We start from the raw sequence: 16234 nt of genomic DNA, 5'->3' as shown, positions 1-16234 counted from the left end.
GGGGGAGAAGAGGCTGCGGAGACCAATCTAGAAGCCAGGTGAGATCAAGGATTGGTCGAGTAGGCTATTTCTTCTTTATTTGCTCCCCCTAGACCAGGGGTGGGGAACCTTCGGCCCTCCAGCTGTGGTGAAACTATAAATCTCATAAGGCATTGCAAGATTCGCACAGCCACAGGCATGACTCCCAGAGACAGATGCATCATGGGATTTGTAGTTTTACAACATCTGGAGGGCCAGAGGCCACCCATCCATGCCCTAGACAAAACAAGCACTTAACCTGTGCAAAGCTGGGGTAGCCCCACTGCAAGGGTTAAAGGAGAACTATGGGGTCAGGGCTTTTTCCCATAGTTCTCCTAAGGGTCACGGGAGAACACAAACTAGCGTCCTCCCATGACCCAAAACTCAGTATACCGCGAGCTACAGCTCGCGGTATGCTGAAACGCCGCAGGCGGGACGGATCCCGACAATTACGAGGCCGAGTGAAAATCACTCACCTCATAGTTCTCCTTTCATTTTTTTTTTTTAATCATGGAGTTCCGCTTTAAGAGCAAAATGTTTAAGTAAAGTGTTAAAAGAATAGAAAAGAGAAATTGAGAACAAGGAAAAAGTAAAATGAGAATGTATATTGTATGGCCAAGAGACTGCGGACCCCTGACCACCACACCTATACGATATGGCCAAAAGTATGTGACCCGAGTCAAAAGGATGGAGTTCAGGTGTTTCCAGTGAAAGGTAGTGATAATACTACAACATACAAAACATGTTAGACAATTGTCCACTTCCAATTTCATAATAACAGTTTGGAGGAAAGTATTTTTCTGTTCCAACATGACTGTGCAGACCAAAGCCAGCTCCATAAAGACATGGTTTTATGGGTTTGGTGTAGATCAGTGGTTCTCAACCTCTGTAACCTCAGGACCCACATTAGTCCTCGGTCATTAAGTCGTGACCCAAGTTGCACTGCAATGGAGTGCAGTGTGAGCTGCTGTGCTGTTATGGAGCTCCATCCATATGTGCATCCACTTGGACAGCTTCCTTGCGTGCCCTGTAGAGGTGCCGGGAGCCAGAGTTTGATGTCACTCCGGTCAATGCTCCTCTACAGGGCACCCAAGGTAGCTTAAGCAATATACATATGGATGGAACTCCCTCACGACCATACCACCCAGCCCACCCCACCTCAACACCGGGCAGCAAATTTTGAATGGCTGCTTGGCACGAGAACTTACAGTGCTTCACTAGGGGGAGGCTGATGAGCCTCTCACCTAGAAAAGTGGAAGGCATGCGGTGACCCACTGAACACAGGGTCACGACCCACTTTTGGGTCACGACCCACCAGTTGAGAACCAAGGGTGTAGAGGAACCTACTCAGAGCCCTGACCTCAACCCTAGTGAACAGCTTTGAGATGGACTGGATCACTGACTGTGAAGTGTCCATGAACATTGGCCACACAACGTGAATAGAAAAAACGTAATTGAAGATTCAGCTAGAAAAGTTACAAAATCAGAAAGGAAATGAGAAAAAAGTAAAGCAAAATATAAACTGCATGAAAAGAAGATGCAAACACAGGAAATCAGGTTGATGCAAGAATGACAAATTCAATAACAGAGAAAAGGGAAGGAATAGAATGTGAATAAGAAGATATCACATATTTGTCAGCCAGGAAGAAAGGAATATAAGAACATTTTTAAAAGTTAAATTGAGTTACATGACAACTTCATATCACATCTACGTTATAACCATTGAGAAGCACACAGAATATTCCAAAGGCCAGTTGATTAGGTACACACCATGTCAGGTGTGAACATGGATATTTGGTCAGATGTTATGCCACATGGTTTGGTTATTCCACTCAAAGATGTGAGATGTTCAGAAATCCAGATGATTTGAGACTGTAGAGTTGGTTTTGCCAGATCATCTGTCTCAAACAACCGCTCTTCCCAGGTCAACGAGAAAGTATATAAAGAGGTAATAAAGCAACAAAACATCCAGTGAAAGAAGCATTCCTGTACGTGAACTCCATTAAGGGTATTGAAAAAATGATTTCAATTGCCTGTTGTGAACGGACGTACAGCAGCAAGTAAACGTGAACCAAAGACTGGGTATGAACGAGTAAAACCTTTGACCCAACATCTAACACATGATGATGCTTGTAGGGTCCGTGCTTTGTGTGAACGGTACTCCATGGATCCATCCTGTTGTCTGTGGTGCAATGACTTGTAATGACTTCCATGTGAAACATAATAATCCAAAAGACCGCTGGATAGTGACCACATTCCTGTAATCTATCTTGAAGGCCAAGTATGCTGGCCTGCATCCAACCACGTTCATCAAAGAGCTTTCTGACCCGGTCAATAGGCCAAACCAAGAGCCGTTTTGTCTCCAAATGGTCCTAGAACATGACATTTTTCTTCTCCAGTGTAGATGAACCCAGATTGAATTGATAATCCCATAACGGTGAAACAAAATGAGCCACTTGCAGAAATTATGTTGCAGCATCCAAAATACGACCAAACAAACTCCAGCAATTTAGCAACAGAATCCAATCTCTGTTCACCATCTTTGGAGACCAGAAGAGTCCATAGCCGATTTCATCCAGGCTGGGTTAAAGTCAAGTTCAGCCTTGTACAGGGTGTACCTAACTAACTGGCCACTGAGTTAACATTAGGTATAGGCAACCTCAACAATCCAAGTGCTAATCAGCAATAGAGAACATGGAACTCAACAGTTGCTTGGACCCAGTATAGAACACGGTATCTGAACTTACCTGAGCATACTCTCTTTCCACTGCAGCCTTCTTCTGACTGAAAGTCCTATGGAAAACAGAAAAGAACAATTAGCAAGTTTACATTAAAAACTCCAATTAAAACAAATATTACCCTTACCACTGAGTTGGTTCTGCACGGCCAAACATTGGACAAAGACACCCTCTATTTTCTTGATGAAAACTGAACCTGAACTTTCTCTTTCTCCATATGATTGTTACAAAGTTGAACATTTTAGTAAAAACATTTTACTGAAGGAGCAATAGATGGAGTGTTGAACACTACTACATATGGCTATAAAGTGGACCTGTACTTTGCTCATCCAAGGCCCCTCTTCTAAATAAAGGAGGAATCCCTTTAGTATTCTAGAAAGAGAATATACTGATGGCAGAAAAGACAAAAAGGTCCATCAAGCTTTGTTTTTTGGGGTAGACCAATGTTTAACCCAAGCATGTTCAAATTCACTTATTACCTCTAATAATAATAATACCTCTATTACCACTAACTATGTTCAATCACCCACTACTCTTTCAGTTAGGGAAGAATCGATACTAGTATTGGTGCAGGTACCAAGTATTTGGGCGAGTACTCGTACTCACCCAAATTCTCCGATACCAGAACTTCCAGCCAGGGGAAGATCTCCCTCTGACCAGCAGTGCCGAGGGAGCATGGAGCCGGCTTCCTTTCCAATAAGGAAGCTGGGCGGTGGGTTATGACCCGCCTCCTGATTGGCTAGGAAGCCGGCTTCACTTGTTGCTAGGCAGCCTGGCTTCCTAACCAATCAGGAAGCCGGACGGCACGTCATGACCAACCTCCCGGTTTGCGGATTGGTCAGGAAGCCACGCTACGGAGCAACAAGTGAAGCTGGCTCCCTAGCCAATCGGAAAGCCAGGAGGCAGGCCATGACATGCCCCCCGGCTTCCTGATTGGCTAGGAACCGGCTTCATGTGTTACTAGGCAGCCTGGCTTCCTGATCAATCAGGAAGCCGGACGGCACCTCATGACCCACCGCCCGGTGTCCCGATTGGTCAGGAAGCCAGGCAGCCTCGACACGTGAAGCCAGTATTCCTTTGATAGAACACCGGGTTCCCAGGCAATCAGGAAGCAGGGCGACGAGTCATGATCTGCCACCTTACTTCCTGATAATCGGGGAACATGGTAGCGGTATCAGTACTCGGTGTTGGCAAGTACAGAAAAACAAACAAATAATCTGCACTCGATACCGAAAAACTGTTATCGGTGCATCCCTACTTTCAGTAAAATTATATTTCTATAAAATAAAATTTTAATTTAATGACATCTAACATTACTCTTGAACTTTCCATGTTCTAGTTTGAGGTCATTCCCCCCGTGCTGAATGAGCCTGGACCCTTCTTGATACCTCTCCTGCCACTGTAATGAAGAGAAAACGCTGCCTAAAGACTATTCAGAAACAAGCCTAGGATGTCGATATCACAGTCCTCTGCTCCGCTCTGTGGTTCCTCCTGTGTCCCCTATATTACAACAAGACCCAGTAGTGATGTAGAAATCGGCAGAAGTAACCACTGAGCGCTGCGGAGGACAAGGAATCCAACATTCCAGGACATAGCGGTCTCTAAAGAGTCTTCAGGCGGTGAGATCTCTTCATTACAGCAATGTTCTGTGAAACAGGCAGAGGGAGAGGGGAGTACTTACAATGTCCTTTGCAGGGAAATCTTTTATTTGAAATCTGATTCTAGCTAAAGAGTCCACACTTTCCCTTCATTCCTCCAAACTGAATATTTGAAGCTCCCCTAGTCTCTCCTAAAAGGTTTTACTCCTCGGATATTGCAGCTTTTGTTGGCCATTTCTGGACATAACATTTAAATGTGGTCTAACTAGAGCCCTGTATGGTGGAATCAGGACCTCCTACTGGTGATCCCTCTCGTGATGCACCTCAGAATTCTATTTGCTTTCCCTCACTGTTTGATCAGATATAAAACTCAGGTGAGTGGGGTAGGGATGAGGAGCCGGTACCACGGAGCAGCCGCTACTACGTCGAACTTCTAAGGAGTCCAAAGGACGCCTTTCCTAGTTCACTTTATATGCTGGTTGGACTGCGACTATGTACCCAGCAGGCAAAACTGAAGCTCTTCTTCTCCCTCTCGTAATGCACCACAGAATTCTATTTGCTTTCCCTGTTTGTTCAGATATAAAACTCAAGTCAGTGGGTTAGGGTTGAAGAGCCTGTGCTCTGCTGAACTTGCAAGGGGTCCAAAGGATAACTTTTCTAGTTCACTACATGTTGAGAGGACTGTGACTATGCACTCAACAGCTAAAATTTAAGCTCTCCGTCTCTCATAATTCCCCCTCCGGCCACGTGATACACCACAGAATTATACATGCTTTGACTCTCAGCTCAGATATAAAACAGTCAATGGGTTAGGAGTAGGGCCTGAGATGGCTGCCTCAGGTGGATTCTCATTGGGTCACCTTGGGGGTGTCAGGTGTGGGTGCTGCCCCTTTCCGGCCACAGTGTGCCAGTTTGCTAAGAGCTCTTGGCAACCTGGGATGCTCTGGTCGGCGTCCTAAACCAGCTCACTGACATCACTGGTTGCCAGGAGTTGAGCGTAATGCCCTGGCTGGTGTCCTGCCCAGCACCTACCAAACCAGTGGCTTCTGTGAGCTGAGCAGGACGCCGCGCAGTGGTACCATGCACCCCCCTGTCACAAGGTAACATGCATCACAACCAATGCCCCAAACACCCCTCTCCCGGTAACGTGTGCAACCACCTCCCAATGACACCCACCCAAACCAGGCGATGATAGTGTAGGATGCCCCTGATGAGTAGCCTGTACTTGGCTTCTATGGGGTCCAGGGGACACCTGTCCTAGTTCACTCCATGCTGGAAGGAATGTGACTATCTACTCAGCAGGCGAAATTCAGGCTCCGTTTCGCGCTCTCTTGATGCACCCCACAATTTTATTTGCTTTCCTTCATTGTTTTCTCAGATATAGAACTCCAGTCACTAGGTAAGGCTTGAAGAGCCTGTACTCCGCTGAACTTGTGAGGGGTCCAAAGGACACCTTTCCTGGTTCACCACATGCTAGGAGGACGGTGACTGGGTGGACCCCTCATCAGGCAAGGCTCTGTTTCTCCAAATAGGCCGTAGTGGAGTTTTAAGAATTTTGGTCATTCCTTGAGGAAACAGGCAGGATATTAAAAGCTGAGCGTGCCAGGACTGCAGCAGGCAGAGAGAAAGTACAAGAACTCATATGTGGAAATAAGGAACATTCATTATGACGATGGTGCAGTGTATCAGGAGGAAAGCATTATTCTGTTTTCACTCTTCGTTAACAAAATACGACACGGGCCACCTCTCAACAACAGCACACGGATGTGTCCGAACACGCCTTGCACACACTAATCTGTCATGGAATCCGACACTTCCTGTAGAATATCAGCAAAACAGAGACCCCCATCACACGACAGCTCGTACACCTGCGGGGTCACCAAGCACCATGGCATGCAGGAAATTCCTGTGGAAAATAGATATTCCCTAACACAAAAGAAACAGAGAAAACCAACCCATCCACATAGATGCTGATAAAGCGACTTCCTATTGAAGGCACAGGCTCCAGAGCCATCACCCTACCCCTGGGCTTTACTACCCAGTGAGTCACTGACCTGCAGTAATCATGTGCCTGTCAGGTATCCAGACACCCCATTAACCGCACTTGTCCCAGGCCGGTGAAGAGTAAAGCAAACATATGGAGCAGGGGGGGCCACATCAACCCCTTGAACCCTCTGGGCCAAGGGTAGGCAAACTCCAGCCCTCCACCAAACTCATCATGCATCTGCCTCAGAGTCATGCCTGTGGCTGTGAGATTCATATAATGCCTTATGAGTAGAGGGGCACCGAAAAGAAAATTTCAAAACCGAAACGAAACCGAAATAAAAAATATGTCAGGCCGAAACCGAAAATGCTTTTTATTTTAACTTTTTCAAATTTGTTTTAAATTTTATTTTTTTATAAACTTTTTTAATTTGTTTATATTTATTTATTCATTTTTTATTAAATATTGTTATTTTTTACTTTACTTTTAGGGGCTTCTGGGAAATATTGGGGGTCTAAACAGACCCCCGATATTTCCCTTTTAAAAACAGAAAAAGAGATTGAGAACACAGTCCTCAATCTCTTTCTGTATCCCCTGTTATCAATGAACAGGAATCCTCTATATTGAGTGTTCCTGCTCATTCATAACATTAGGACAGAGTATGTTTACTATAACCACAACTATGAATGAACGGGAAGTGATGTAGATCACTTCCCATTCATTCATAATTGAGGATATAGTAACCATACCATGTCCTCAATTATCTACAAACACTCAGCGATCACTGACTGCTTGTACCCGCTTCTCCTTTCTGGATCAGCTGTCACAGGAGGCTGAGCGAGCGGAGCGGGAGGAGAGCAGAGCCTCCTGTGAGAGCGCAGGCTGTCTCCGCCCACACCGCCGTTCTCCTGATCGGTCACAGGAGGCTGAGCGGTGTGGGGAGGAGAGACGCCGGCCGCTCACAGCGCTCTCCTCCCGCAGCACTTAGCCGCCTGTCACAGTTTCTCTTCTCCCCGCTGGGACACAGAGCAGCGCGGAGGAGAGAATACAGGGATTCACCGCTGTATTGGCCAGAAAATGGCACTTTCGGCATTATGCCAAAAGTGAAATCCGTACTTATGAGAGTTCTAGTTGCACCACATCTGGAGGGCCAGAGTTTGCCTTCCTGTACTGTAGACCCTAATCACACAATTTAGTGCGCCCTTCAGTGCTACTCCAATTACTCCAATACACCGAAGGACATTATATTTTGCCTTCCGTGGTACTTCCTTTTCCCTTTATTATCAAACACATTTTTCCATTTTCATGATTTATTTATATAGCACCGACAATTTACTCAGCGCTTTACATAGCGCACATTCACATCAGTTTCCGCCGTCAATGGGAACCGGGGACCCTTAGTGCTGCAAGGCAGAAGTGTTACCCACTATACCACTGTGCTGCACATTTTTAGTAAGGGCCGGCAGGGTGCTGTACATAGTTTGCTGAAAACATCACAGCACCTCAGGACTCCTCTCAGACCTGATGCAAGCAGTCAACTGGCTCTTGGGAGGAATTATCAAAATGATGGGTAATTGTCAAATCCGGAGGAGTGGGTATTCCTTGGCAGGATGCATTTGCTAGGCAATGCCCACATGTGATGATGAGCCTCCATGATTGAAAGAACTGAAATTAAATTCATGAAATGGGAGGGACAGGGACAGTCATATAGGAGAGGAGGCGGGCTCTATCTGACTTGCTGCAGCTTCTAATGCACATTGTGAGAAGCTTGCAGTGTGCAGTGATCTCAGAGGAAGCCATTTCAGTCCAGGACAGGAGAGGGTACAACCAGGGCCGGATTTACTCTCCCTGCCGCCCCATATTATTGTTTATTTTTTAATAATTTGTTTCCTATTATTTTTTACTTTTTAATCACCTTTTTATTTATTTTTTATTTATTTCATATTATTTTTTTAAATTTCTATTTATTAAATTTTTGTTTTTTTAATCAATTTAATTTTTTTTCCACCTAACTTTATTGCCATCACACAGGAGAAAACAATACCCTGTGTGATAGCAATTGGAGGTGACAGATTCTCTTTATTGACCACAGCACAGCTCTCCCCTCTCCATGTCTACAGTCTGCCCGGAGAGGCCGCATTACTTATAACCCGGCCGCTCTGCTCACTGCAGTGAGAGACCCGGCGGAGCCCAGAGGACGGAACGAGAGGAAAGAGGTAAGTGCAGGGGGGAGGGGTGGAGGCTGCACACTGTTTACATGTAATCTCGGCGACATCGCCGAGTTCACATGTAAACGCAAAATCGTTTGCCTCACTCTACATTTAGTCCTGCTTGTATAAAGCAGGACTGTATGTAGAGAGGGCAACTTCCCCACAAAAACACTGCTGCCGCCCCTCTGCGCCCCGAGGCCGGGCCTCGCTGGCCTTGTGGGGAATCCGGGCCTGGGTACAACTCTACAAGACTGAAGATGAGGCCGGAGTTCAGCTTTAAAGGACAAGATGGTAGAAATGACAGGTGCACAGCTGGCAAGGTGTGCACATTCCATGACCTCATTCTGCCGCCCATCCCAACATTTCAGCCAATCGGCACGCATCTCAGGGAGGGTTGTTGTATACCAGCGGAGCTCCGACTGAACCAAGTCCCAGATTACTGTACAAATAAGACGGTTGAAATCCTGCAGACAATTAGGCCGCCTGCCAGATGTCTCCTGCGGGCCAAACACATCTGCTGATCGCGCCGCTGTATATTTCCGAGCAGAAAACCATTAGGACAAGATGCAATTATCTCATTTTACACGAGATAACATTATGAGTGGGGCGGGGGCACGGATTATCACACAAAGTGGAAGGCCCTCGACGAAGGAAAGAGCCATGTGAATTATGTAGGCCTGCTGCAAAATAAAAGGACGGGGACGGCCGGGCATAAGAAACAGGAGAGATCCAACATCCGTTCATGTAGTAAAGATCATAAAACGATTGCTGGGATGTGAGATCTGAGAATGAACTTGTCAGTGTCGATCTATATATCGGGGGCGGACAGATCCCAGGAGCCAGGTCGCCAATGCTCCTTATGACTGCTGGCGCCAACTTTTGAGGTTTTCTCTAGTTGTTGTCACTGGAGCTGCATCCTGAAAAATAATCCTGCTGGCTCCTGGATTGGACAGACTGGCTCCCGACTTCCATAAGGATTGGTCCACCTCTGGGTTAGAACATCTGTTGGGTCTTTATTGCCATCTATGTGCCCACTGAGGAGTCTTCCATCCACTTGGCACCTGTCAATAGGACAGCCTGATGGCTCCTGGATTGGCCAGACTGGCTACTGAAGTCCATGTTACATTTGTAAATTTATACATTCAAAAGTTGTTACTTCTTCGGTATCCAGCTTAAAGCAGGAATCTAGGTACATTTTTTATTGACCCTTGCAGTGGAGCCAAACCCCCCCCACCCCCCCCCTCAAGTGAATGGCATCGTAACCACGCCCTCCGGCCACAATGCGATCGGCCGCACGGGATCGCAAGGCACATTATGCCTGCAATCCGGTGTGATCAAAGTGCTGCAAGCACTATTTTGATCGGACCGGACGCATGTTGTGCCTTGCGATCCCGTGTGGCTGATCGCATTGCGCCAGAGGGCGTGGCTACGGTGCCATTCACTTCAATGGCCCGCCACGCCCCCTCCTCTCCCAAAAAAAAGTGAGCCGGCTGCAATGCGAGGCAGTGCGTTCTGGCCAGAACGCACTGCATCTGGTGTGAATGGGCCCTATGTGCTCATGTGCATCTGGGAGCAAAAATAAAATACTCACCTGATCCTTGGAGCCGGCTTGCTCTTAGACCGGTCCCTGGATCCTCTCTCCCCCTCTGTTGCAGCAGTCAAAGGATCCTTAAGCCATCATGTTCTATACACAGTGTATAGAACATCGAGGGCCATTCCATCACTGCAGCGGAGGAGAGAGTGCTGTCACAGGCAGCCGGTTGTGAAGATTGGGTGAGTATAACTATTTTCAAACCTAGAAAAAAACGAGCACTTAGCCCTTGTGGTGCGAGGGTAGTAGCCCCACTGCAGGGGTTAATACATTTTTTTACCCAGTGTTGTGGTTTAAAGAAGAAACTAATTCCTCTTTAAAACACAACGCTGCAAAAACATCACAAATCATTGTGTCATAGCACTGTGTGACCTGCGCGGGACTAGAAAGCAGGGAGTTCTGTGTCAACAAATGGAATAATAAGAGGTATGAACACACACAGCTGGAATCTCCGGGCTGGATAGGGTGTGTGAACCCCAACCCACGGCGAGCTTAAAATAATTTCGTCCTATACACAAAACTGCAAAACCGCAAGAGCTGAACTGTGTCCGACAATAAAAGAGCACAGAAAACACTCCTATTTACAGACTGTCACACGTGTTTACACACTGCGGACACGCAGATAACACGGGTCCCATGGAAATGTTAGCTGGTGACACGTAAGAGCCAAGGGCAAGTCGGTGTTCTGCGGCTCTTGTGGAACTACAAGTTCCAGCTATGACATCATAAACTGGTGCAGCGGATGATGTCACCGTTCAACGTACAGTCGGCTTCATCGGAAGAATCGTAGAAGTGACGGCCCGGGTTCAGTGGAATCTACCAGATCAGATGAAGTTAATCATTTCCCCGGACCTGGAAATGTGTAATCCCGGTCTGTACAATTTATTGCCGACACCAAACACCGGAATACTTCTGTTCTCGCTAACTGGACTTACACACGACAGAACATTCAGGGAAGCCCAATCCTCCCCGACTGACCCAAATCACAAGGATTCATTTTCACACTTCCACATGGACAGAAACACAAACATGACAGTTCTGAAAACATTTATTTCAGATTAGCAGACATTCCAGAAGTAAGAATGGAATTCTTCCAGATTGCAGGAGACACTCAAGAACACAAAACTGATAAAATTCAGTTATATCGGGGTAGCCACCGCGGAGGACAAAGACTGAGGGGTCCCGGAACGCACATATACAGACTGAAGGGTCCGGGGACACACACAACACACACAAAAGGATTCCGGGGACACAGACAGACGACAGACTGATGAGTCCCGGGAGGGTGCGACACAGACTGGAGGGTCCTGGGGGATACAAACATACAGAATGAAGTGTCTCAGGGATGCACACAGACTGAAGGGTCCGGAAGGACGCACACAGACTGATGGATCCCAGGGAATGCACACAGACTGAAGGGTCCGGAAGGACGCACACAGACTGAAGGGTCCGGAAGGACGCACACAGACTGAATGATCAAACTTGGATTTCCAAACTTATAGGGAGTATGATAACATGCAGCAGGTCCCTGTGTTCTCAACCCAACCAGTCTCTCATACTTCACCCGTCAATATAAAATATCAGCTTGTTTCCCTTGACTCCTTCATAATGACAATACGACTTCCTTAGTCCAAATAAATAATGTCCTAGAAATGCCTTGAGAACGTTAATTAACCTTGCTGCAGAGATCTAGGAATGTGCAACTGTGTGTGTTCCTAGTTCTCAGACTCGCTGTCAATTGGAAATATTAGTCATAGACGTATTGACAAGTTAACTGATGCATACCAGCCCTGCTAAACTTGCCTTAGGCTTCTAAGCTTGGTCATGAAAGGATTAAAACAGGACTCCGGCCTTCCCCTGAGCCTTGCACAGCTGTCCCAGCTCCTCTCCTGGACTGGAATCTCTTCCTCTGATTTCTCTGCACACAGCGAGCTTCTCATAATGTGCATCAGAAGCTGCAGCAAGTCAGATAGAGCCCGCATCCTTTCCTGGACGTCCAGAATTGTGTAGACCAGGGGTGGGCAAATTGCAGCCCTCCAGCTGTTGTTGAACTACAAGTCCCATGCGTTACTGCAAGATTCTCGCAGCCACAGACATGACTCCCAGAGGCAAATGCATGCTAGGATTTGTAGTTTCACTACAGCTTGTGGGCCGGAGTTTGCCCAGCCCTGGATCTAGACCATTCCACCCCTGCCTGACTGTCCCTGGCCCACCCCTTTTATTCACTGGATTTCAGTTCTTTCAATCATGGAGGCTCGATATCAAAACTGGAACAGTTGCCCATAGCAACCAATTAGCTTCTCTCCTCAGTTAAGATTTGAAAATGAAAGAGAGAAGCTCATTGGTTGCCGTGTACAACTGCTCCAGTTTCTGTCTGCTGCAGTTTTGATAAATTCCCCAACCTGTCCGTCTATCTCCCACCTTGACTGCCTTTAGGCGTTCCCTAAAGACTCATCTCTTCAGGGAAGCCTATCCCACCTCAACCTGACCACTGAACCTTCACATTCTCAAATAATTCATCCCCACACAGCTCCCTCCTCATGTATCACTTCTCCCTCCTCTTTCAGATAGTAAGCCCTCAGGGGCAGGGCCCTCCTTTCCATCTTGTCTTGAACTGTACCGTGATTGTAATGTCTTCCTTATATTGTAAAGCGCTGCGCAAAATGTCTAATAATAATAATAATTCCCCTCAGTCTGTCTAGGAACGCTCTCTCTCCTTCAGACTGACAACCACCCATCAAGGCATTTAGATATTTCCATATCTCCTCCCAATAGCCAGACCACTGCAGGCCTGAGGACCCTTGAGAAGAGACTGTGATTGCGCAATGTAAAAGCTCACTAATTAGCTCATTTCTGTGCTGTGCTCTCCTGTAAGCATGTTATTCCGTGTTTAGGTGCCCGTACACCTGCCGATAATCGTGGGTGATCCGGCGATCGTTGTACGGTCGCACGACTTTAGTCTCCCGAGCAGGCTTGAAAACCCGCCGAGAATCGTACGATTGTCGGCGGGTTAGTGGCGTTTGCGGGAGACAAATGCCGCAAGCGCAAACTGCTCGTGCGGCATTGGAATCATCGGAAGCCCTCCCCTCAGCGGGGCGGGCTTGCGTTGATCGCAAATACGATCTGCCTGTCCAAGATGGGCAGATCGTACGAGCTTCTAATTACTTTACAACCCTCGCACGATAAAAGTCGTGCGATGGCTGTAAAGTGTATGGCCAGCTTTAGACTGACAGCACGGTGCAAGGCAATAGCAGCCCCTCCCTCTGCGATCCCTAGCTCTGCTTTGCGAAGCTTGTCAGGAAGCTGGGTAACTTTTGCAAGCGATAAGCACAGCAGCATCAATGGATTAAGATCTGTTTTTGTCACATCTGCAATACAGGAATAACTGGAAAAACGGAAAAAAAAAAAAAAAGGACGGCCGATATATGCCGAGCCCGACAACAACTGAAGTATTTCCACACAAAGCGAAACGTTAGCAAACCAGAAGAACTGAACGCTGTGATGGGAAGTGTGCGGACTGACCTCGGCCTGGATGGAAGGGCAGCGCAGGAAAAGGAAGAGAGGTGTTTTATGAGGACGGAGATGCTGCTGCCGCCAGCAAAAATGGTGACAATAAGCAAAGGAGAGCCGCCAAAGCAAAGTGTCTGTATGAGCGGCACATGAGGAAGCCACGTGGCCAGCATGCTGGACTTGTAGAATTAGGGTTCTGGGATCGATCCCTAGGAAGGGATATGCATGGAGGGCGCATGTGATTCTTCACAATCCAAAAGGTTTATAGTCCCAGACCCTACCATGCCACTTGGCTGCAAGAGTTAAAGGAACATTAAAGCCTCGTGGTTTTTTTTTCCGCCTATATCTACTGCTAGCAAGCATTAGATATATGCAAAAACATTTACAAAAGTTAACAAAAAGGGTTAAAACTTACCTGTGTGTCCACCGTGCGCTCCCGTCCGAAGATCTGAAAATTTGCAAAGGATCATGGGGCGGGCGCATGCGCGGTAGAGATCTTTGGACGGGAGAATTGGAGAGACACAGTGCAAGTCAATGCCGGTGTTCTATCAAAAGCTCCGACTTGGCACGTCACATCTGGTGACTGCCAGTAGGAGACAGGGCCGGATTTCCCACAAGGCCAACCAAGGCCCGGCATCAGGGTAGTAGGGAGTAGAGGGGCAGCAGGGGTGTGGAATTCCTATCTCCTGATGCCTGGGACATGTAGTTCCGGGTGCCGGGCGGGTAGTTGTTTTCTACATTTAGCCCTGCTTTGGGCAAGCAGAACTAAATGTACAGCGGGGAAGCCGCCGCTTGTTTTAGAAAAGTGATCCAGGCGATGTCATCGAGATCACTTGTATGCAGCCTGCAGGTATGCTATTCTCCATGGGGGTGGGGGGTTGGCGGGTAGGGAGGCACATTGAGAAACCTGGCTTTGGGGCAGCAGAGAGAGTAAATCCTGCCCTGGTAGGAGATGTACAGCAGATGGAGCTAGTGCGCATGGGCAGAAAATCCTTGCTGAACTGTCTAACTATTGCCACTGCGCGGCTAGCAGCTCATCGGATTCTATAACCTAGGACAAACTTATATTTGTCCTAGGTTATAGAAGCCGATAGCCGCGCAGGCGCAATGGCAACTGTGGTTGTAGAACGAACATAATATAACCTTTGAATAGGTTATAGAATCCGATGAGGCAATTGCCACAGCGCCTGCGTGGCTATCGGCTCATGGGCTTCTATAACCAACGACAAATATAACTGTAGTAGGTTATAGAGCCGGATAGTACGACAAGAATTTCCTGGGCATGCGCACCGGCACCATCTGCTGTAGATCTCTTACTGGCAGTCACCGGATTTGACGTCGCCAGTTGGAGAGCTGGACAAGTTGGAACTTTCGATAGAACACCCGCACAAACTCCGTGGGAAAGAAAGACAGCAGTCAGCGCTGGATCAGAGACCGGGACCAGCCCTGGAGGGACTCCTGAGGACTACAGGAAAGAAGGTGATCGAGAGGCAGTATTTAAGGTAAGCCCTTACACCAGCACTGGGGAAAGGGAAAAACATTTTAGGCTTTAAACATCTCCTATAAACACCATGTAGCGCTGACTGACGATAGATACATACTTCCCAAATGACATTTGTTAAAGGAGAACTATGGGGTTAGGGCTTTTCCCCATAGTTCTCCTAAGGGTAACAGGAGGACACAAACTAGCGTCCTCCCGTCACCCCAAGCTCAGTATACCGCGAGCACAGCTCTCGGTATACTGAGACGCCGCAGCTGAAACGGATCCCGACAATTATGCCTGGATCCGCACAGCTGCGTGAGTGACAGCTGGCTCTGCCTATCTAGAGGTAGAGCCAGCTGTACCCGCCCCCTCCCCCGTCCGTTCCGCCAGTCAGCGCTGGAGGATCGGACAGGGGAGGGGAGAATCCAGTCACTCCCCTGTCACGGCTCTGTGCCGTGACAGAATCGAGAAGTGAGCAAGCGACGGTATGTGTTCGCTCACTTCCCGATCTACTGAGCCGACCTGTGACAGTCTCATTGTCACAGGTCGGCTAGAACTATGAGGATGAGTGAAAAGCACTCACCTCATAGTTATCCTTTAATGGGGAGTATAATAGATCAAATAAACAATAACACAACATTCCACGTGAGGAGCGCCAATTACATCCCGCGACAAGAGCAGACAAGCTTTACTTCCTCTGGTGACGGAGATAAAAGTGCAGCTGCACGTCTCGGCACACAAGGGACGGGCGCGCTTCTCTTCCAGAACATACCATTCATTACAGACGTGTTTAATAAACACCCGCGTCACATACAGGTCTGAAGAATGTAAATAAGAGAGAGGAAGGAGGATGAGATTTACATCGTCGCGGCGGAATCCACAACTCTTCCTCGTGTTTCGTCTGAACACTCTGAACGGAATAGACCTTTGACGCATGTAAACGGTCACATGCGTCAAAGGTGCACAAAAGTGCGGCCTTTGAAGCGAGTTCATGAAACATGCAATGCGCTTTTGGGGCCATTACTAATTAAGTGAATAAAGTCTTTGCAGCAAATCTAATTTTGTGCAATACTGCCGCAAGGTCCATTTTAAATGCATTCAT

At 47.4% G+C, this 16234-nt stretch overlaps 1 protein-coding gene across 1 annotated transcript in view; it reads right to left on the bottom strand.

The window, feature by feature from the left end:
- The window catches only part of FCHSD2 (FCH and double SH3 domains 2), a 159992-nt gene that overhangs the window by 120582 nt on the left and 23176 nt on the right, over positions 1 to 16234 (bottom strand). The window contains exon 3 of the mRNA XM_018567426.1: positions 2766 to 2811. Coding sequence (XP_018422928.1) covers positions 2766 to 2811 — 46 coding nt within the window. The remainder of the gene's footprint in view (positions 1 to 2765; positions 2812 to 16234) is intronic.

Source organism: Nanorana parkeri, unplaced genomic scaffold, assembly GCF_000935625.1.
Source record: "Nanorana parkeri isolate BGI_ZX_2015 unplaced genomic scaffold, ASM93562v1 scaffold1047, whole genome shotgun sequence".
Classification (NCBI taxonomy): domain Eukaryota; kingdom Metazoa; phylum Chordata; class Amphibia; order Anura; family Dicroglossidae; genus Nanorana; species Nanorana parkeri.
Note: the sequence above shows the minus strand (reverse complement) of the source record. Positions and strands in the feature narration are given on the sequence as shown.